This window comes from Mesoplodon densirostris, chromosome 17 (assembly GCF_025265405.1).
Source record: "Mesoplodon densirostris isolate mMesDen1 chromosome 17, mMesDen1 primary haplotype, whole genome shotgun sequence".
Lineage (NCBI taxonomy): Eukaryota > Metazoa > Chordata > Mammalia > Artiodactyla > Ziphiidae > Mesoplodon > Mesoplodon densirostris.
Window position 1 is genome coordinate 32,476,820 of NC_082677.1, and position 22,174 is coordinate 32,498,993.

At 37.6% G+C, this 22,174-nt stretch overlaps 1 protein-coding gene across 3 annotated transcripts in view; it reads right to left on the bottom strand.

Annotated features, from left to right (window-relative positions):
* Positions 1-253: 253 nt before the first annotated feature.
* DIAPH3 (diaphanous related formin 3) overlaps positions 254-22,174 on the bottom strand; it is a 550,032-nt gene continuing 528,111 nt past the window's right edge. Inside the window, exon 27 of one of the 3 annotated variants that reach the window (XM_060080302.1) lies at positions 254-4,128. In XM_060080302.1, coding sequence (XP_059936285.1) covers positions 3,869-4,128 — 260 coding nt within the window. In that variant the 3' untranslated portion in view covers positions 254-3,868. Of the gene's footprint in view, positions 4,129-8,855; positions 9,753-22,174 lie in introns of those variants that run through there. The other 2 variants (XM_060080301.1, XM_060080303.1) reach the window with 2 other exon arrangements.

Here is a 22,174-nt window from a genome sequence, read left to right on the forward strand (position 1 = left end):
GACCATCAATCACACCCAGTCAGATTATATATAAAATATTAACATTAGATTGTCATTGGAGATTCATGTTTAAAATAAAATTTTAATAATGCATAGTTAGAAAACAAGGAAAAAGGAGAAATTTTTATAAATAGGTTTTTAATCCAGACATAACATGGAATAAAAATGCCAAGAAAAAATGTAAAGTCTCAAACTTCAGATACAATTAAAAAAAAAAAACAAGGTAAATAATAGACTTACTAAAATATGTTAAAAGGCTGTTATAAAAGAAAATGAATAGGCAGTCCTGAAGTGATAATCCAAAAATTCAGCTTCTAATTTCATCAACAGAATCCCTTTATAAAATTTATATTTCAAATAGCTTAAAAAATGTATAACAACATAAGATCTGCCAGAACCTGGAGCATGTTAGTGATATTCATTGGAAGGAGGCAATTTCTGGAATTTTCAAAACATTTTTTATCCAATGGCTGGAGTTTCAAAATGTATAGTAGAGGGGGGAAAATCTATCATTTTAAGGTTTCCTGAAATAAATTAAGATTCCTTTCAAGTTCTTGTCTCTTGGAGATGCTGAAGGGAGAGTATGGTTGCAGACAAATGTGACACTCAACTCTAACTAGGTGAGTAGGAGTCGAAGAGACTACCACAGCCAAACCCTAATTCGGGGCACAGCTAACTTTCATTCTAACTCAAACCCCATCCCCACCCTAGCTGTAAGCTCTTCCTTCATACCTATTTTAAAATGCAATGGTCTATTTAGGAATAATGAATTTTTATGATTTAAGGTTCCATTATTTTCATTATATAGGGAGATTTGGATTCAATTCTGAAATGCCATCCAGTCTCTGTGGTTCTTTGGCAGCTCCACGTGTTTTGCTAAACAGTAGCTCTTGAGCAAAATGCTTGAACAGTTTGGCCCTAGGACGTATTTTAAGAACAGTCATGCCTGGCAAGGGCATGTAACAGCTACCATTCAACAATTCACCAGACAAAAATGAGGACTGGGTCACTGCCAGCTACAATTCCTGGATCTCAAAATTTTTAATAATTAATATGAAGAAAAAGACAATGAATGCCACTTTTTAAAATTTTCATTCATATTAGCAGTTTATATTAGGACCTACAACTTTCCAAAAGTTACATCTGTACAAAAGGTTGTCACAAAACTAATCACCAAATATGCTCCCAGTCCACCCGTTTATCTATAAATGAAAGTTTAATTAATAAGATGAAATGTAGCACAGATATGTACATTATAGATTTAGTTTCTAACTAGTAAACTCAGATCTACATTGGATTATGACACTTTAAAATGAGAACGGATCACCCAGGAAATAATCATTTGCGGCTAAACTAACATTTTGAAGTCATTAATAACTCCTGTTTTTGAATAATGGTTTTAGTTGTATGGTAACAACTAAAAGAGTTTTGGAGTTACTTGGTATAAATAATTGCATTTTCTAGATTTAGCAGAATTTTTTTCATATAAATTACTGAAATGTTTACTTCCTCATATAAACACTAGGTGTTTGGCACATTTTGTTTAAATATTCATGTATGTTAACAAAAGGACATACATGCATATATGATTAGATTGTCCCCTTATTTTTAAATTACTTTAAATATTTGATTGGGAAACTTGTTAGCAACAAGTCTTTGCTTTTGGACCACTCAGTGATCACTTAGTTGTCTGTGTTCTTGCCCAATTCTCTCCTCTGACGTGAGAGAAAGGGGAAGGGAATCTATAAGGGGCTCGTCACTAGCCTGGATGGAACATCCTCATCAAGGCACTGACCAGTGTGCCTTTTATCCACTAATTCAAATGAACAGAATCTGTTTGCTCAGAAACACACACTTGTACCGCAATGTCTGCCTTCAAATTAAAGGTCATCTCTACAGTTTCCATCTGTAGTTGACTAAAGGAATATTATGAATTTTAAACCCCTAATTATAACCCCTGTCTATTGTTGAAAGAAATATCTGCAACAGAAACCAATGTTTCTTGGTTGGCTCTTACCTCTGTCAACTCTTTGTTGTGTGTTTTCCTCCTCATAGCTATAGCCTTCCTATTCAGGCCTGTTCGGAACAGGCTCCCTCAGCGAGGGCGAGGCAGTACAGGTGTGTACAGTTCCTGGTTCCTGGCCCTCGCCTGAAGGTTGTCCTTCAGCCTCTGCAGACAGATGCTCTGGGGGCTGATTGCTCAGTTTTGGGACTTCCCTGCCTTCCTCTGCCCCTGGGAGGTTGTGTCATCTTCACTTCCCTTTACTGGGCAGGCTGCTTCTCTCCTGTGTCTGCTCCCCGGCCCTAAGTTGACAGAGTATTTACCTGCCATCTGGTGTGTCCAAACTACTGGGTTGAATTTCAGTTTTATTTCTGAAAATCCCAAGTCTTTGCAACATTATGTTAAGAACTGTCAGAATTCCTTCATTTAACTTCTTTTCTTGTGGTTAGGTCTTCCATCTGCTTAAATGTATAAATGTCTTTCACCTTTCCTGATTTTTAATATTTGCTCTCAGGAAAACAGGAATTGCAACTGGAGGGCAAAATGCACATTTCAGCAATACAGATGAGAACAATTTATTCCCACCTTGGCTGTGGATAACACTCTGTTCCCCAATGTCTATAACCAGGGCCTGGCTCATAGTTCTAATTAATTAACTTTATTAACTTGGAGCTGAAAGGAGGTGACAACATAAACAAGGAAATAAAAGGCAGTGGACCTCGCAGACTAGTTCCATGTAACTGCTTTTTAACTGGAGGTAAAAGAACAGTCACTTGCTTATTGTATGTCATAAAGCAGAAGAGATGCTTAGATAGACTGCAGAGCACAGTCTGCTTCCAGCTAATCCATGGAATATGGTAATTACAAAAAAAAGAAGCAATTTTTTTCATTTAGTGCAAGTAACAAGTTTATTTTCTTTGATATAGAATTAACAGAGTTAATTTCATGCCCCCAATGAGGTAAAATTGCAACATTTGCATAGGAAAGCTTTCCTTGAAACACTTCAGATCTTTGTTAAAGTTATTGATTGTCAGATCAGAGAATCTGCAATTTCAAGTTTGTTCACAGAAATTTGAAAATTCCTTACTTGGGAAGTTTCAAAATGGCAATTCGATCTTAGAGTCCTAATTACTGGGCGGGGGCGGGGGGAATGCTCTCCCGGCTAAGAGTTTCGGCAGCACTGTAATACTGTGTACATCCGCTTTATACAAAGGCATGTACATTTTGCAAAGAGAGAGCATATATTCCTATTTATCATTTTTGGAACTGTGTTCAATTGCTGTATAGTCTCCTACAGGGTCTAATTAACATGAATTCAACAATGATGATAATGAGCTCACCAACCATTTCCTCATAGCTGTTATATTCAGTTTTATGTTTTCCATGTATGCTGATAGCATACAGATCCCAATTAAAGAGAAACCTGGGCCTATATAAATAACATAAATGAAATATACATGGGTATGTAGCAAGACTTGAGGTTGATGATTTGATGTTCATGAATGTTGGAAAATACTAAAGTAAGAACTACAGTGACTTGGGAAGATGGTATTTTCTTAAGGACACACTGCTGAACACATGGCCACCTACCTGCTCTCTAAAGCATTATATAAAAATTCAACCACCAAATACAGAACACATGAACACCAGGAGACAAAAAGAGCATTAAAGTCCATTACAATCTTGAATAAGCCAAGACCTCAAGTACGTAGGAAAAGCACTGCAATCATGTATTGAGTTTTATTTTTCTAATATATATCATAATTTAAAACCATATAAAGTCACTTACATAAGAAGCAATTTTTTCAAGTGGTATAGCTTAGAGCACGGCTTTATATTTGGCTTAATCATTTTTACCACTTTAATTTATAAAGCTCGTAATCTTGCCAGCAGGGCTTCAACTTCGGGAATGGATTCGTTTTTAGAAACAGAGCCAAGAAGTTCCATTTCCTTTTTTCTGTTGCTTTCTACATTACAGGCTTCCTTCTCAGCTGCCTTGATCCTCTCGGTAGATGTGTGAGTGTCTAGATTATAATTAAGCTCCTTGGTGACTGCAGTCCTTGTGGAGCTGCAATTGATATTGTAGTGTGAATGTGACCCTTCTGTCAACTGCAACTTCTGATTTTCTACAGTAAGGAAGAAAGAAACATAAAACTTATCACTGTGATAAGCAAGCACTGTGCACATTATGAAACATTAAAGTAATTATTATCAACAAACAAGTCCTCTTAGACTAAACTAAAAAATATTCAAAAGAGTAACGTAGATTTAAAATAAACACGCAGAGGTTAAGAATAAGCTAAAAAATATAAATAGACAACTATTTCATTAGCAGACACAGATATGGAGAACAAACTAGTGGTTACCAGTGAGGAGAGGGAAGTGGGGAGGGACAATATAGGGGTAGAGGATTAAGAGGTACAAATTATTACGTATAAAATAAGCTAAAAGGATATATTGTATAACAGAAAATGTAGCCAATATTTTATAATAACTATAAATGGAATATAACCTTTAAAAATTGTGAATCAGTATATTGTACACCTGTAACATATAATTTTATATATCAACTATACTTCAATTAAAATTAATTAACTAATTTTAAAAGTAAATAAATTTTTTAAAATAAATGTTTGCCGAATTAGAAAAAAATAAATAAAATAAACATGGAGAGGTTAAGAATAAGCAAAAAATATAAATAGACAACTATTTCATTAGCATTAATTCTTATTTTCTACTTCTTCTGTGCCTGAAATGCCCATCACTCAGTTATTAGCAAGGCTTGGTTCTGCATTTCATTTAGGTCTCTGCTCAAATGCTATCGAGAGAGGCCGTCTCTGACCATCCATCTAAAATAGCACTCACCTTTTCATCACTCTATCTTCTTACACTCATCTTTCCCTTCACAGAACTTATAACCACCGGACACATCATATACTTGTTTACTTGTCTGTTGTCTATCTATCTCTTTACTAGAATGTAAGCTCCAAGATAGCAAGGACATTGTTCTAAATACTGCTGTAACGTCGGTGCCTAGGATGGCCGTGGAGCACAGTGGATGCTCAGTAAATATGCATTGGGCAAAGAATTTATTTCTACACTCTATGACCCAAGACAGGCATTAGTTTGAATAATAAAAACATTAATTTCCTTTTTAAACAAATCCAAGGAGGAAAGTTTCTAATAGGAATTTTAAAGTTCAATGCTTTCTTTCAAAAAAAATACTGAATTTGGCAATCAAATTGTTAAAACTTCCTAGCAAATCAAAATAATGTCATAATTTGCCAAATACGTACCCCTATATTCATACAGACATATAACCTATACACACATATATATTCTTTCATTGGTAAGTGACAGTGATCCAGACTTATCCAGGCTGTGAGGAGAGAGGTGTAATAGCTAACGGCTAAATGGTGATAGCTGATTGACTTTCCCAAAGAGCAACAGATTTTCTTTTAATTAACTTGACTCTCACACTGCACAACCTTATGAGTGATCTCTCTCGTAGATCTCAAATTAAAAAAAAAAATACAGACACCCTCAATATTCATGTAACCTTGAACAGAGCTTGAAAATGGCTTCAACAAACTTGACATGACATTTAAAGTTTTTTGGTTATTTGCAGAGAGATGTTCCATTATCCCAATAGTGATTACTTTGGAGCAGAAGCAGTCACTCATGACAGTGTGTTTTATGTGAGTGCTGAAAATTCCAACCGAAAACAGCTTGTACATTAAAAGGTGGCTGCTGAAGATATTTACTGCACTGTCATTTCCTGACCAGGGGCTTCCGGTGATGGATGAGTATTTTACACACTTTCCTGGACAATCTCAACAAATTTTAGAAGTCTGATCACTTTTTAGCTCTTGGACGAAAATAAATACACTTTTCCTATCATCACCTTCCCTATCAGGTGGGCAATTTTTACTCAAAAGTTACTAACAGTTCAGTGACTTTCTCTTAGAGCTGTTTATGCTCTATAGTTTATAATGTACATATCATGTTTGCAGTAAAAAAGCACAGCTGACACTCTATGCCTACAATTTCCATGAGCACACAAATTTATTTCTTTTCTAGCACCCACTCTCCTGCCCCAAGGTGTTTGAAAACTGCATCGTAGCTAAGTGTAAATTTTTAGTCAGTTTACTGCTCCTTCCCCCAAAACGTTCCTACCTTTTCTTGTCATTTGATTTCTTGTAAACGACTCCATCATGATGATATCTCCAACAAACTAGTTTATTCTGCCGCTGGGCAACTCTCATTACATTTTTGACGACAGAGAAGAGGTTAAATTGGCTAAAATGTGGGTCTGTAATATACATAAATAAAGTATTCTGCACCTTCCCTGGCTATAATGTATCAAGCCCAATTCCACATGTGGCAAAGTGAAAAGAGCATGGGATTTTAAGGTAAATCTGGGTTGAAATCCAACCCCTTGGCCCTAACAAGTTATCTCACCTCTTTGAGTCTCAGGTTCTAATAATCAATCTCCAAGAGAACTAAAGGAAAAGATGTGGGTGACACCTCCTTTGTGGTACCTCCCTCTAAGCTTTCCAAGGGAGGCTTCTACCACCCAAGGCTTGTTCAGATGCTCTGACCTTTCTGACTTTCTGGTGACCATACCCATGAGAGCTGAAATGCCATTCTATTAATAGCTTGTATTTATGTAGCACCTTTATTTCTAAAGCATCTGTTGCACTTGAAACATTGCCACTGTCATTTTATAGATTGAGAGGTAAAAAGCAAAAGGAGGTTAAGTCATTTGCTTAGACTTAGTTACTGAGTAAATCAGTGGCAGAAGCCAAATGCTGTCTCTGGAGATAGTAAGGCTGTCTTAAAGAAATTTAAAAAGCTTTTTGCCAAGAAAAAGTGCTAAGTAATTCAAAGCTAAGTTTCATAAAAACGATATCCTGTACTTAAACTTCAAAATGCTTTCTGACACATTTAATATGCCCAATAACTTTGTAAAGCAGATAGTATACCTATGTAAACTACCTCAGCACTGTATCTCCAAGGTCACACATAGACTCCTTTTCTCTCCTGGTATTACTTAAGTTCTTGACTGCGAACTTCAAGTTGGACCTTTATTCACTACAGTTCCCTAGCACTCATTGTCCATTCTCCTAGACAACCCTTTCAGCCCTTCTTCTCTCCCATCAAACGTCCAACCCGTTCTCCTTCACTCTCATTTCACTCACTCATAGAAGCAATCAGAAGAGAACCCCCATAAGCTTCCTGTGCCCCCGACACCTATATGCTGATTGCAGGCACGCCCACTTCTTCCCTCCTGGGGATCTCCTGTGCTCCCCTCTGAGGACAACCAACCCCTCAAGGTGGGTGCCAGCTTGTCCATCCCTCTGGCAGCTGTGCCCTCTTTCTACTGCATTGTAAAGGTTTCCTTCTTCATGCAATCATTCCCCTCAGCATGTAAGTACTATGTAGTAACAGTCCCAATCTTTAGGGGGAAAAAAAATCTCTATTTGATTCCACATCCTGCTCCATTTACTGCTTCCATTGTTGACTGCCTTTGTAGCAAAACATCTCAGAAGAATTGCCCATTTCCTCTCTTCCCATTTTTCTCTTGAACTCACTCCAGTCATGCTTTTGACACTTTACTCTTCTGAAACAGTTCTCGTCAAGGTCACTAATAAACTAGTGTTACCAAAAACAAGACCTGTATACCCGCTTGGATATTTTTGTCCTCCTTTACTTGACCTATACCAGATCCAAGGATGAAATGCCTAGCAGAGCCTGGGTTTTTCTTTACTGTTTGCTCTTTGAACTTCTTTGGACCCTTAGGTGGATAACAGTGGGTGGCCAATGCAGGCAAAAGTGTTTCCACCCTACTGAGAAAACTCGATAGTTGTGGGCTAGCTTTAGGGACAAAATGATAAGAAGAAAAACCAAGCTGGCATGTAACGCTTCTGTGGTGTTAGGTGGAGAATCTTTCATGAGAAGCAATAGACCAGATAGTATAAAATGGAAAGAGGTCATTCCTGAGACCACTGAAGAAATAAAAAAGAAAGTAAGGGGCTTATTTTAGAATGAGCTTATAGCTGTTAGAAATTCCTAGATAACACTTCTTCACTCCAGCCCTCACATTTATCTCTCAGCATCCCAACAGCCCCCATCTGGGTCCCCAGCCTTGGGAGGCCCAAACTGTGGAACTGAGGGAGTCACACCATAAACTGCAAAATGACAAATGAAGTTGGGTTGGAGAATGAATCTCCTGTCCCACTGCAAACTAGAGAAAATGTTTACAAGTAGAGAAAGCTCTCAAGTTGCAAGTTCACTTTTATACAGAAATTTTATTACAATGTTGGTTCAAGGCCAGGTGTCTTTTGCCATTACTATTATTTTGAGAGTCCACTATTGGTGGTTTTATGTGGGTTGAACTGGAGACCCAAATTCTACACAAAAACATGCACTTAGTTTATAAATACTTCACTTCAAACATGAGGGGGATACCACAACCCTGCGAGTTGGTGAAAACTCTATATAGGTGTTCAGAGGTATGAAATAAATTGTAATTGGAGGCCAGTGGGCTCATAACCTTTTTTATATGAAAGTAGTTCCAAATACAAGACGACACTCTCGGACACATGGACTCTTCCAGTGGAAGGTAAGGCTGAGTGTCAATAAAAAGAGAAGCATTTTTTATTTCCCCTCAAGTCAAATTCTTACCAATACACATTTTTAAATGGAAACAAAAAAACATTAAGGCAAAGTAGAATGATTGCTTAACTCTCCAAACATAGGAAGCTTGTGCTATTATTTTATGAACTAAATCCAAGTTTTTTTTTTTTTTTTTTTTTTTTTTTTTGCCTTTAAGACACTATAATCGATGTCTGTGAAGAGAAGTATGATCTATCTAGGACTATTGCCAATATCCAGGCCCTTGGTGATTGGAGTACAGATGGGCAAGGACCAGCTGCCTTTCTTAGTGCTAGGTCAGTAAGGGAATCCAATCCACACATCTTGTATTTATGTTTCTGTGGAAATATTAAACAAGGTGAGAATACATGCTGTTTTCCTTTAAGATAGGAAAACTCACTTATTTCAATTTAATTCCTCATATGATTCTTACTATTAAGAATTGATTCTGGAGTCCCACAACAGCTTTTTCCTGAAATTAAATGAAAAGTTGAAAATTGTTCAAAAGTTGAATGGCTCTCAAATACAGAGAACCCACTAGACTTAAAAAAGAGAGAGAGAGAGAGAGAGAGAATAAAAGCCTTAAACCACATGTGGGGCTGGATCCCACATGACCTTGGCAGACTACAGATTTGGATGACAAAGAAAGCTAAAAACAAACAAACAAACAAAAAACCACCCCAAACCCACCATCCTGAGCTAACTTTTGCATTGTTTCTTTTTTTAAAAAAAATTAATTAATTAATTAATTTATTTTTGGCTGCTTGGGTCTTTGTTGCTGTGCACGGGCTTTCTCTAGTTGCAGCGAGTGGGGGCTCCTCCTCTTTGTGGTGCACAGGCTTCTCATTGTGGTGGCTTCTCTTGTTGTGGAGCATGGGCTCTAGGCATGCAGACTTCAGTAGTGGTGGCACGTGGTCTCAGTAGTTGTTGTGGCTCGCAGGCTCTAGAGTGCAGGCTTCAGTAGTTGTGGCACACGGGCTTAGTTGCTCTGCGGCATGTGGGATCTTCTTGGACCAGGGCTCGAACCCGTGTCCCCTGCATTGGCAGGCGGATTCTTAACCACTGCGCCACCAGGGAAGTCTCTGCATTGCTCCTTAAGTAACACAAAAGACATAGGAACCAGGAAAGTTGCTGACAAAAATGAAAATATAAACATATGCAACTTGGCATCTAAATGAGAAAATATTTCAGCCAACAGCTGTTATGTTTCCTGAGCTAAGAAGGCAAGGCTAAGGCCCTGGCTGACAGCCCTTGCGGAAAACCCTCTCTGCTACAGGAAATCTCAGTTATGGTTCAGAAAGAGGCATTATTCCCTTTAAGTCGATATTGATCCTCCATCACATTGTGGTTCTAATGGGCACTGGCTTCTCAGAAGTGCCAAGTCTCAGATGAAATATAAAATTGAGCTCCTGCCTTTTGTGGTCAATGGTGAGGCTGTAGCAGCTTTGACAGGAGGAATAATGTAGAACTCTGGTGTTCTAAATTGACTGCACCTATTCAGTCTTCCTGAAAGTTGATCTCTCCTTAGAATTCTTTACCTTTTGCTCTTAACTATCACTTTGACCTACTAAGTAGCTGTTTGTTTCACCCCAGCAATGCCATTACTTTGACAGGAGAAGAAAATGACCCATAAATATAATTTTTAAAGCACTACTGGGTCTACATGATAGTAAAATGTGTGACAAATATATGTTTTTAATCTATGCAATAACTGAAGTTAGTGCTGGCCGCCAGCAGCCCATATCCCTGTGGTTTTTCTTACCGCTGATTTACTGATGCTATAAATAATTGTCTTCCCTTTGCTTCATTTTGCTGTTTATTTTATCTTTTGTATTGAAAATATATAAAAATGATAAAAAGAGCAAAAGGGCATTTTGTATACAGTTAAAATCTTTTAGGAGTGCCAAGAAACTCTTATTGAAACCAATTATGTAGAAACAAAAACAACAAAACAAAGCAGTTACTCCCCTAATTCTAACAAAACAGACAAGACAGAGATGATAGATAAAAGTTATTTCTGAATAAAGGAGATAATTGACAATTAAATTAGAAGGTTTTTTGCATAAACTCATCATATATACACTTCTATTCAGTCTTGGTCTATTTCACTGTCCTTTAAATAAAAATTTAAAGACAGCACTGCCATTTTACAATTTCCTACACTGGCCTTCTTAATTTGACACAGTGTGAGAAGGAACTCGAGATGCTGCAGGCTCCTGGGCACAGGACAACCAGGATAAATCCAGCTCTTTTCTCTAAAGGGAATAGTAATGCAAACCCTTCCAGTCAATTGCTTATCTTTCTGATTTGTAATATACTACCTGAATTGAATGTCCCACTCTATATTTGCTTCCCTCTTTCTCACCTTTCTACCCAGTTATTAACAAATTCTAATTTGGCTTTCAGCCATACTTCTCTGTTAAAACTGCTCCTTACAAGATTATCAGAAGCCTCAAAATCCCTCAACTCAATGGAATTTTCCCATGCTTCATTTCCTCTTACACTTGCAACACTTCAGAGAGTGTGTGCTAAAGAATTTGGTTAGTCTTTTTCCCATTCCTGGGCCCCTCAGACCATGCCTAATAATTTATGCTAATGAGGTGACTCATGATGGGACCCTATTTAGTTTGTGGTAATGAGTGATTCAGAATGGGGTATGGCCAAATCAGAAAGACCAATCATGTGACTGGAGGGTTAGGAGGTGGAGACTGAGTTCAATCATGTGGCCTATCAATCATGCCCAAGTAATGAAGCCTCAGTACAAACTATGGGCACTGAGGATCAGGTGAATTTTCTTGGTTGGCAATAAGTATTATCACACACTGACAATATGATGTATACTGTCACACACTGATGCGCTGGGGGGTGGAGGGTAATATATCCCTGAGGACAGCAGAAGTTTTATGTTTGGAACCTGTTTGGCTGGTTCTGGCTTGTGTCCTTTTGCTATAACGAAGCTGCAATAGCAAGTAGAGCATTTTCTTGAATTCTAGGAGTCATTCTAGTGACTTACTAAACCTGAGGGGATAGTGAAAACCCCTAAATTTGTACCCAAATGGTCAGAAGTGTGGGAGGACTTTGGAGCCCTCAAACTTGCAGCTAGTGTATGAAGTAAGGGCAGTCATTTAGAGGACTGTGACTTGTAAAGTTTGGCCTAACTCTGGACAGCTGGCGTCATAAGTCATTACAGAATGTTATCTATAACTTAATATCAGTATCATCGCCTTACCTTTATGCATAGATATTCTATAGTTTGCAAGCAATTCCCCACACATCTACTCATTTTACTCTTATAACACTCCTGTAAGATAAGTGACATGGATGTATTTACCTTGTTTTACATAGAGTTGAGGCAGCAGACATAACTTTCAGGCAGAGCCAGAGACAAAACTCAAGTCTTCAGACCCCTGGTTAGCACCTTCCATCACGACAAGGCCCTTTACCATGCTTACTCTTCCACTTATTGATGATTCATTCTTAGTCTTCTAATTTACTTTACCTTCTCAGACGTCCCAAACACAAGGATACCTCTCTTCGTGTGGCCATTTCTCATGGTTAGATCCGTGGCTCATTTCTGTCCTTTCTACATTCTCTTTACCAAGATCTCACAGCTTCAACCATCTCCTCTAGGAAGGAGACGCCCACATCTGCATCTCCAGCCTTAATGGGAGAGCTTTGGTACTGTGCCTACCTCAGCATTTCCACCTAAACGCCCTACCATAATCACACAACACATTTTCGAGTCAAACTTTCACATTCAAAGCAACTTCCTCTTTACACTAACATACCCAAACCAATCATAGCATCTGTTTACCAGTCCTGCTATCTGTCACTGACAGCTGTCTCGGCTACCAGGCACTTGTGGTCACCAGTGTGTGGCTTAGTAGCTATTAAATAATTTATTTATTTATAAATTATAAATAATCAGTTGGTCTGGTGGTTTATAAGGACAAGAAGGTAGGAAAATTACACAGGGATATGGTTTGATATTACAGTTATTAAACACATACTATATATTAAACCCTTTACATGTTATTTAAAAAATTTTCCAACAACACTAAAATATAGGTATTACCAACTGTTTCATAACTGAGGAAATTGAGGCTTAGAGAAGTTCATGAACTGTCAAGGCCACACAGACTTTGATATTTGCTTCTGGGAAACCCAGTCCAAATCTTATTCCCCCATGCATGGCTCTGGGGGCACATGACGAGGCCATGGCAAAAAGATACTGTGAAAGGTAAAGAGCACTTTATATTTTGGGATTTGAGGACAGGCCTATTCCCAGTGCTAATGACGAGGAAGGAAGCTGTTTTTCTGAAGCCATTTCTAAGTAGTATCTTACAGTGTGCTTTCAAGTATTTTTCTTTATTTTTTATATTTCCTAATTCAATACTTATTAGATATTTAGAATGTACAGATATTTTTTCTGAATGAGTAATGTATGCTATTTCAACTCCATTTCACTTTCATAGAATCATATAATATAGAATCATGTAATCTCAGGATTGGAAAGCCCTTAGTTAGTTGGTAGAACCACCTATCCAATGCTTGAATTCCATTTACTCAGCATTCTGTCAAGTGACTGTCTAGCCTAAGTTTGAAGACCTCCAGTCATAGCCTCACAATCTCACAAGGCAATATATTCCTCTACTAATTAAATGTTTTACTTTATATTTATCTAGTGTTTGTTCCCCTGAAATCTTAGTCACTAGCCCTACTGATTTTCCCACTAGGGCTATATTAAGAGAGTCTAATTTCTCTTCCACTCACCAGCCCTTCAAATACTTAAAGACAGCTATCACCCTCTCCAAATCTTTGAAAAGTCAAACAGCCACAATTTCTTCAACTGTCCCTCCAGAGGTCATGAGCTGAAGTTATGGTTAAGTCAACTCATTAGTTAACCTGCTGTGTACTTATCCACCATGCTGAGTCCTTGAAACATTTCGGGTCCTGTCATTTCTATGAACATACAAAACCATATTCATTTAGTAGTTCAAAATTATGTAAAAAAAAACAAACCCAACTAGTGTATCCAGTACTATAACACAAAAGAATAATTTGCTCAGAGAATCCTTTTGAATATAACCTTTAAAAAATTTCCATGTAGACTTAATACTTAAAGTTGGAGAGGAACCAAGATAGCAGAGTAGAAGGATGTGCTCTCACTCCCTCTTGCGAGAAAACTAGAATCACAACTAGCTGCTGGACAATCATTGAAAGGAAGACTTTGGAACTCACCAAAAAAGATACCCCACATCCAAAGACAAAGGAGAAGACACAATGAGACGGCAGAAGGGGCGCAATCACAGTAAAATCAAATCCCATAACTGCTGGGTGGGCGACTCACAGACTGGAGAGCACTTATACGACAGAAGTCCACCCACTGGAATGAAGGTTCTGAGCCCCACATCTGGCTTCCCAACCTGAGGGTCCGGCAATGGGAGGAGGTATTCCTAGAGCATCAGACTTTGAAGCCTAGTGGGAATTGACTGCAGGACTTCGACAGGACTGGGGGAAACAGAGACTCCACTCTTGGAGGGCACACACAAAGTAGTGTGCACATTGGGACCCAGGGGAGGGATCGATGACCCCAGGGGAGACTGAACCAGACCTACCTGCTAATGTTGGAGGGTCTCCTGCAGAGGAGGGGGGTGGCTGTGGCTCACTGTGGGGACAAGGTCACTGGCAGCAGAAGTTCTGGGAAGTACTCCTTGGTGTCAGCCCTCCAAGAGTCTGTCATTAGTCCCACCAGAGAGCCCAGGTAGGCTCCAGTGTTGGGTTGCCTCAGGCCAAACAACCAACAGGGAGGGAACTCAGCCCAACCCAACAACAGTCAAGCAGATTAAAGTTTTACTGAGCTCTGCCCACCAGAGCAAGAGCCAGTTCTACCCACTAAAAGTCCCTCCCATCAGGGAACTTACACAAGCCTTTTAGATAGCCTCATTTACCAGAGGGCAGACAGCAGAAACAAGAAGAACTACAATTCTGCAGCTTGTGGAACAAAAACCACATTCACAGAAAGACAGACAAGATTAAAGGCAGGGGGGTATGTAGCAGATGAAGGGACAAGATAAAACGCCAGAAAAACAATGAAGTGAAGTGGAGATAGGCAACCTTCCAGAAAAAGAATTCAGAATAATGATAGTGAAGATGATCCAGGACCTCAGAAAAAGAATGGAGGCAAAGATCGAGAAGATGCAAGAAATGTTTAACAAAGACCTAGAAGAATTAAAGAACAAACAAACAGAGATGAACAATAAAATAACTGAAATGAAAACTACACTAGAGGGAATCAATAGCAGAATAATTGAGGCAGAAGAAGAGATAAGTGACCTGGAAGACAGAATGGTGGAATTCACTGCTGTGGAACAGAATAAAGAAAAAAGAATGAAAAGAAAGGAAGACAGCCTAAGAGACCTCTGGGACAACATTAAACGCAACAACATTTGCATTATTGGGGTCCCAGAAGGACAAGAGAGAGAGACAGTACCAGAGAAAATATTTGAAGAGACTATAGTTGAAAACTTCCCTAACATGGGAAAGGAAACAGCCACCAAAGTCCAGGAAGCGCAGCGAGTCCCATACAGGATAAACCCAAGGAGAAACACGCCGAGACACACAGTAATCAAATTGGCAAAAATTATAGACAAAGAAAAATTATTGAAAGCAGCAAGGGAAAAATGACAAATAACATACAAGGGAACTTCCATAAGTTTAACAGCTGATTTCTCAGCAGAAACTCTACATGCCAGAAGAGAGTGGAATGATATACTTAAAGTAATGAAAGAGAAGAACCTACAACTAAGATTACTCTACCCAGAAAGAATCTCATAGAGATTCGAAGGAGAAATCAAAAGCTTTACAGACAAGCAAAAGCTCAGAGAATTCAGCACCACCACACCAGCTCTACAACAAATGCTAAAGGAACTTCTCTAAGTGGGAAACACAAGAGAAGAAAAGGACCTACAAAAACAAACCCAAAACAATTAAGAAAATGGTCATAGGAACATACATATCGATAATTACCTTAAACGTGAATGGATTAAATGCTCCGACCAAAAGACACAGGCTTGCTGAATGGATAAAAAAACAAGACCCATCTATATGCTGTCTACAAGAGACCCACTTCAGACCTAGGGACACATAGAGACTGAAAGTGAGAGGTTGGAAAAAGATATTCCGTGCAAATGGAAATCAAAAGAAAGCTGGAGTAGCAATACTCGTATCAGATAAAATAGACTTTAAAATAAAGAATGTTACAAGAGACAAGGAAGGACACTACATAATGATCAAGGGATAAATCCAAGAAGAAGATATAACAATTACAAATATATATGCACCCAACATAGGAGCACCTCAACATATAAGGCAACTGCTAACAGCTATAAAAGAGGAAATCGACAGTAACACAATAATAGTGGGGGTCTTTAACACCTCACTTACACCAATGGACAGATCATCCAAAATGAAAATAAATAAGGAAACAGAAGGATTAAATGACACAATAGACCACAGAGATTTAATTGATATTTATAGGACATTCCATCCCAAAACAGCAGATTACACTTTCTTCTCAAGTGCACATGGAACATTCTCCAGGATAGATCACATCTTGGGTCACAAATCAAGCTCAGTAAATTTTAGAAAACTGAAATCATATCAAGCATCTTTTCTGACCACAACGCTATGAGATTAGAAATGAATTACAGGGAAAAAAACTATAAAAATCACAAACACATGGAGGTTAGACAATATGTTACTAAATAACCAAGAGATCACTGAAGATATCAAAGAGGAAATCAAAAAATACCTAGAGACAAATGACAATGAAAACACGACGATCCAAAACCTATGAGAAGCAGCAAAAGCAGTTCTAAGAGGGAAGTTAATAGCTATACAAGCCTACCTGAAGAAACAAGAAAAATCTCAAATAAACAATCTAAACCTTACACCTAAAGGAATTAGAGAAAGAAGAGCAAACAAAACCCAAAGTTAGCAGAAGGAGAGAATCATAAAGATCAGAGCAGAAATAAATGAAATAGAAACAAAGAAAACCATAGCAAAGACCAATAAAACTAAAAGCTGGTTCTTTGAGAAGATAAACAAAATTGATAAACCATTAGTCAGACTCATCAAGAAAAAGAGGGAGAGGACTCAAATCAATAAAATTAGAAATGAGAAAGGAGAAGTTACAACAGACACTGCACAAATACAAAGCATCTTAAGAGACAACTACAAGCAGTTGCCAATAAAATGGTTAACCTGGAAGAAGTGGACAAATCCTTAGAAAGGTATAACCTTCCAAGACTGAACCAGGAAGATGTAGAAAATATGAACAGACCAATCACAAGCAATGAAATTTAAACTGTGATTAAAAATCTTCCAACGAAGAAAAGTCCAGGACCATATGGCTTCACAGGCGAATTCTATCAAACATTTAGAGAAGAGCTAGGACTCATCCTTCTCAGACTCTTCCCAAAAATTGCAGAGGAAGGAACACTCCCAAACTCATTGTATGAGGCCACTATCACCCTGATACCATAGTCAGACAAAGATGCTACAAAAAAAGAAAATTACAGACCAATATCATGATGAATATAGATGCAAAAATCCTCAACAAAATACTAGCAAACAGAATCCAACAACACATTAAAAGGCTCATATACCATGATTAAGTGGGATTTATCCCAGGGATGAAAGGATTCTTCAATATATGCAAATCAATCAATGTGATACATCATATTAACAAATCGAAGAATTAAAACCACATGATCATCTCAATAGATGCAGAGAAAGTGTTTGACAAAATTCAACACCCATTTATGATAAAAACTCTACAGAACGTGGGCATAGGGGGAACCTACTTCAACATAATAAAGGCCATATACAACAAACTCACAGCAAACATCCTTCTCAATGGTGAAAAACTGAAAGCACTTCCTCTAAGATCAGGAAGAAGACAAGGATGTCCACTTTCGCCACTATTATTCAACATAGTTTTGGAAGTCCTAGCCATGGCAATCAGAGAAGAAAGAGAAATAAAAGGAATACAAATTGGAAAAGAAGAAGTAAAACTGTCACTGTTTGCAGATGACATGATACTATACATAGAGAATCCTAAAGATGCCACTAGAAAACTACTAGAGCTAATCAATGAATTTGGTCAAGTTGCAGGATACAAAATTATTGCACAGCAATCTTTTGCATTCAATACACTAATGATGGAAAATGTGAAAGAGAATTAAGGAAACACTCCCATTTACCATTGCAACAAAAAGAATAAAATACCTAGGAATAAACCTACCTAGGGAGACAAAAGACCTATATGCAAAAAATTATAAGACAGTGTTGAAAGAAATTAAAGATGATACCAACAGATGGAGAGATATACCATGTTCTTGGATTGGGAGAATCAATATTGTGAAAATGCCTATACTACCCAAAGCAATCTACATATTCAATGCAATCCCTATCAAATTACCAATGGCATTTTTTACAGAACTAGAACAAAAAAATCTTAAAATTTGTATGGAGACACAAAAGGCCCCGAATAGCCAAAGCAGTCTTGAGGGAAAAAATGGAGCTGGAGGAATCAGACTTCCTGACTGCAGACTATAGTACAAAGCTACAGCTACAGTAATCAACACAATATGGTACTGGCACAAAAACAAAAACATAGATCAATGGAACAAGATAGAAAGCCCAGAGACAAACCCAAGCACCTATGGTCAACTAATCTATGACAAAGGAGGCAAGGATATACAATGGAGAAAAGACAGTCTCTTCAATAAATGGTGCTGGGAATACTGGACAGCTGTATGCAAAAGAATGAATTTAGAACACTCCCTAACACCATACACAAAAATAAACTCAAAATGGATTCGAAACCTAAATGTAAGACCAGACACTATAAAACTCTTAGAGGAAAACATAGGAAGAACACTCTTTGACATAAATCACAGCAAGATCTTTTTTGATCCACTTCCTAGAGTAATGGAAATAAAAACAAAAATAAACAAATGGGAGCTAATGAAACTTAAAAGCTTTTGCACAACAAAGGAAACCATAAACAAGACAAAAAGACAACCCTCAGAATGGCAGAAAATTTGTGCAAATGAATCAACGGAGAAAGGATTAATCTCTAAAATATATAAACACCTCATGCAGCACAATATTAAAGAAGCAAACAACCCAATCCAAAAATGGGCGAAGACCTAAATAGACATTTCTCTAAAGAAGACATACAGATGGCCAATAAGCACATGAAAAGCTGCTCAACATCACTAATTATCAGAGAAATGCAAATCAAAACTACAAAGAGGTATCACCTCACACCAATTAGAATGGGCATCATCAGAAAATCTACAAAGAACAAATGCTGGAGAGGGTGGGGAGAAAAGGGAACCCTCTTGCACTGTTGGTGGGAATGCAAATTGATACAGCCACTCTGGAGAACAGTATGGAAGTTCCTTAAAAACCTAAAAATAGAATTGCCATACGATCCAGGAATCCCATTGCTGGGCATATACCCAGAGAAAACCATCTTTCAAAAAGACACATGCACCCCAATGTTCATTGCAGCACTATTTACAATAGCCAGGTCTTGGAAGCAACCTAAATGCCCATCAAGAGATGAATGAGGGCTTCCCTGATGGCGCAGTGGTTGAACGTCCGCCTGCCGATGCAGGGGGCAGGGGTTCGTGCCCCGGTCCGGGAAGATCCCACATGCCGCGGAGCGGCTGGGCCCGTGAGTCATGGCCGCTGAGCCTGCGCGTCCGGAGCCTGTGTTCCGCAACGGGAGAGGCCCCAACAGTGAGAGGCCCGCATACCGAAAAAAAAAAAAAAAGAGATGAATGATTAAAGAAGTTGTGGTACATATATACAATGGAATGTTACTCAGCCATAAAAAGGAAAGAAATTGGGTCATTTTTTGAGATGTGGATGGATCTAGAGTCTGTCATACAGAGTGAAGTAAGTCAGAAAGAGAAAAACAAATGTCGTATATTAACGGATGTATGTGGAACCTAGAAAAATGGTACAGATGAACTGGTTTGCAGGGCAGAAGTTGAGATGCAGATGTAGAGAACAAACGTATGGACACCAAGGGGGGAAAACCGTGGTGGGGTGGGGATGGTGGTGTGCTGAATGGGCGATTGGGTTGACATGTATACACTGATGTGTATAAAATTCATGACTAATAAGAACCTGCTGTAAAAAAATAAATAAAATAAAATTGAAAAATTAAAAAATTAAAAAAGAGAGAAAAATCGTGAAGTTGATTTTCAGCCTAATAAAAGTTGCTTAAAACTATCTGTTTTTATTCATTAGAGAATTCAATCCTGGGATACATTTGTAATGAAGATGATTTTAAATAAAATAATTTTATGTATGACTTTATATATAGAAATGTTCCTTTACCTCTCCCCAGCCTGTCACTAAATATAAATGTCACTAGCTATATCCAGGAGATAGTAATATGTTCAAGGAGCAAGAAAAACAAACTTATATCCATCTAATTCTGATCTAACCTGCTAGAATGTAAGCTCCACAAAGGCAAAAATCTTTGTTTTATTCACTTAGAATAAAACAGTACTTAGAATAGTGCCTGCTTTATAACGAGTGTTTAAAACATTACTTCTTGAGTGACTGAACCTAAGCATGGCATAATTTTTCCACCTTGTTTCATATTAATCCTTCCCAAAGAAAACACTTCAGAATAACATTACCTGAATAACAAACTGATTACATGTCATTTTTATTTAATGTATGTTTTTGTGCTTTCTGGCCTCTTGAGGACCTAGCCTTGAGTCTAGAGTAGTGCTGTCCAATAGAAATATGAGTGTCATGAAAGTGGGCTGCATAAGCTACTTAAAGTTTTCTAGTAGTCACATTAAATATTGGGAAAGAAAATCAGGTGTAACTAATTTTAACAATATATTTTACTTAACCAAATGTCAACTATTATTTCAATATGTAAGCAAAATAAAAAAATGTATTAATGAAATCTTTAACTTTTTTTTTTGTACTAAGCCTTCAAAATCAAATATGTATTGTACACTTAGAGATCATCTTAATTCAGACTAGCCACATTTCGAGAGCTCAAAAGCCACATATGGCTATTGGCTACTATATTGGTAGCATAGGAACCTGGAGTTCCTACAGTGCTAATACCTGTAAATTTTTGAGTCAGATATCTTCATAGAAAATTCCAGTGATGGGTAACAATCTCAGTTGGATTTTGTACTGTTGGAAGGCTAATAATTATTATTAAAAATAATTTAGGAATTGTAATTTTTTAAACTTTAGTTAGACGTTCAAATTGGAATAATTCATATCCTAGTGGAAATTAATATTGTTCATTTCCCCATATTTACTAAAAATACTTCTATAATTTGTTATAAGGCACCATATAGGGATGTGTGGTTCACAGGGCTAAAGCAAAAATAAGTAATATTAAGATCACAGGCCCCAACCTTATATGGATATGCACTTTGGAACTTTTCTCCTCAGTATCAGGGATGCATTTATATCAGCAATTTATTTCCCTGTGTAATTCAGACTAGTAATCTTAGCTTCGTTCTATGGTCACAGGTTGTACAATAATCATAATTAGTTACCAAATAAATATGTGCTGTTTGAATTACACAGGGAAATAAATTGTAGATATAAATACAACCCGAATACTGAGGAAAAAAAATCCCAAAATATATACCTTATTGAGATTAGGTCAACAAGTGAAAGATAACGTATGAATGGAATCAGTTATTACAGAAGGAAAATGCTTTTCAAACATTATTTTTTTTAGCTACATGAAAAACAATCAAGTGAAAGAATGCAATGTTCCAAAATTTAGCATTTCACTGTGATTTTGTTTTATACAGAAAGGAAGACACAGTTGTACATTCCTAGGTAATTTGGATTTATGTAGCTTCTGTGAATGGTAAAAGAGACAATGGCTAAAGATTCAAAATGCAATCATGAAATTGATTGCTATAATGACATACCTACTGTTTCTACTATCTCTGTTTTGACCTATGTTTATCTAGCCCCCAAGGCATAGGGAGACCAGGTTACCATTCAGACTCTTCTATTATTACTTCATAGTTCTGTAGACATTTTAGTAAATCAGTGAAAATTAGAAGGATCTAACATATTAAATGTGACTCTCCTTCTTTCCAAAACGAGATTGACCTTTATTTCTTGCCACTCTCCTGTTCAAATTGGAACAGGACCTACATTGGGGCCAGGTGCACAGAGGTGCCACTATTGAAGGCTGAAAGACCTGCCTTTTTTGATTGTTCTATTCATAGCCCAGCAGCATTATCATGTACTGTATTAATGGTACCAAGTTCCATTATGAAATCTTAAACTACTTCTAAGATTTTGGTTTCTTGTATTTCTAGAAGATGAGTAAAAAAAATTTTGGCACAAGTCATTGCCATTACCTTAGAGAGGAGCTCAGGCTAGTAAACTACTGCCTCCTACTGTCAGTTTGAGGAAAGAAGTAGCTCA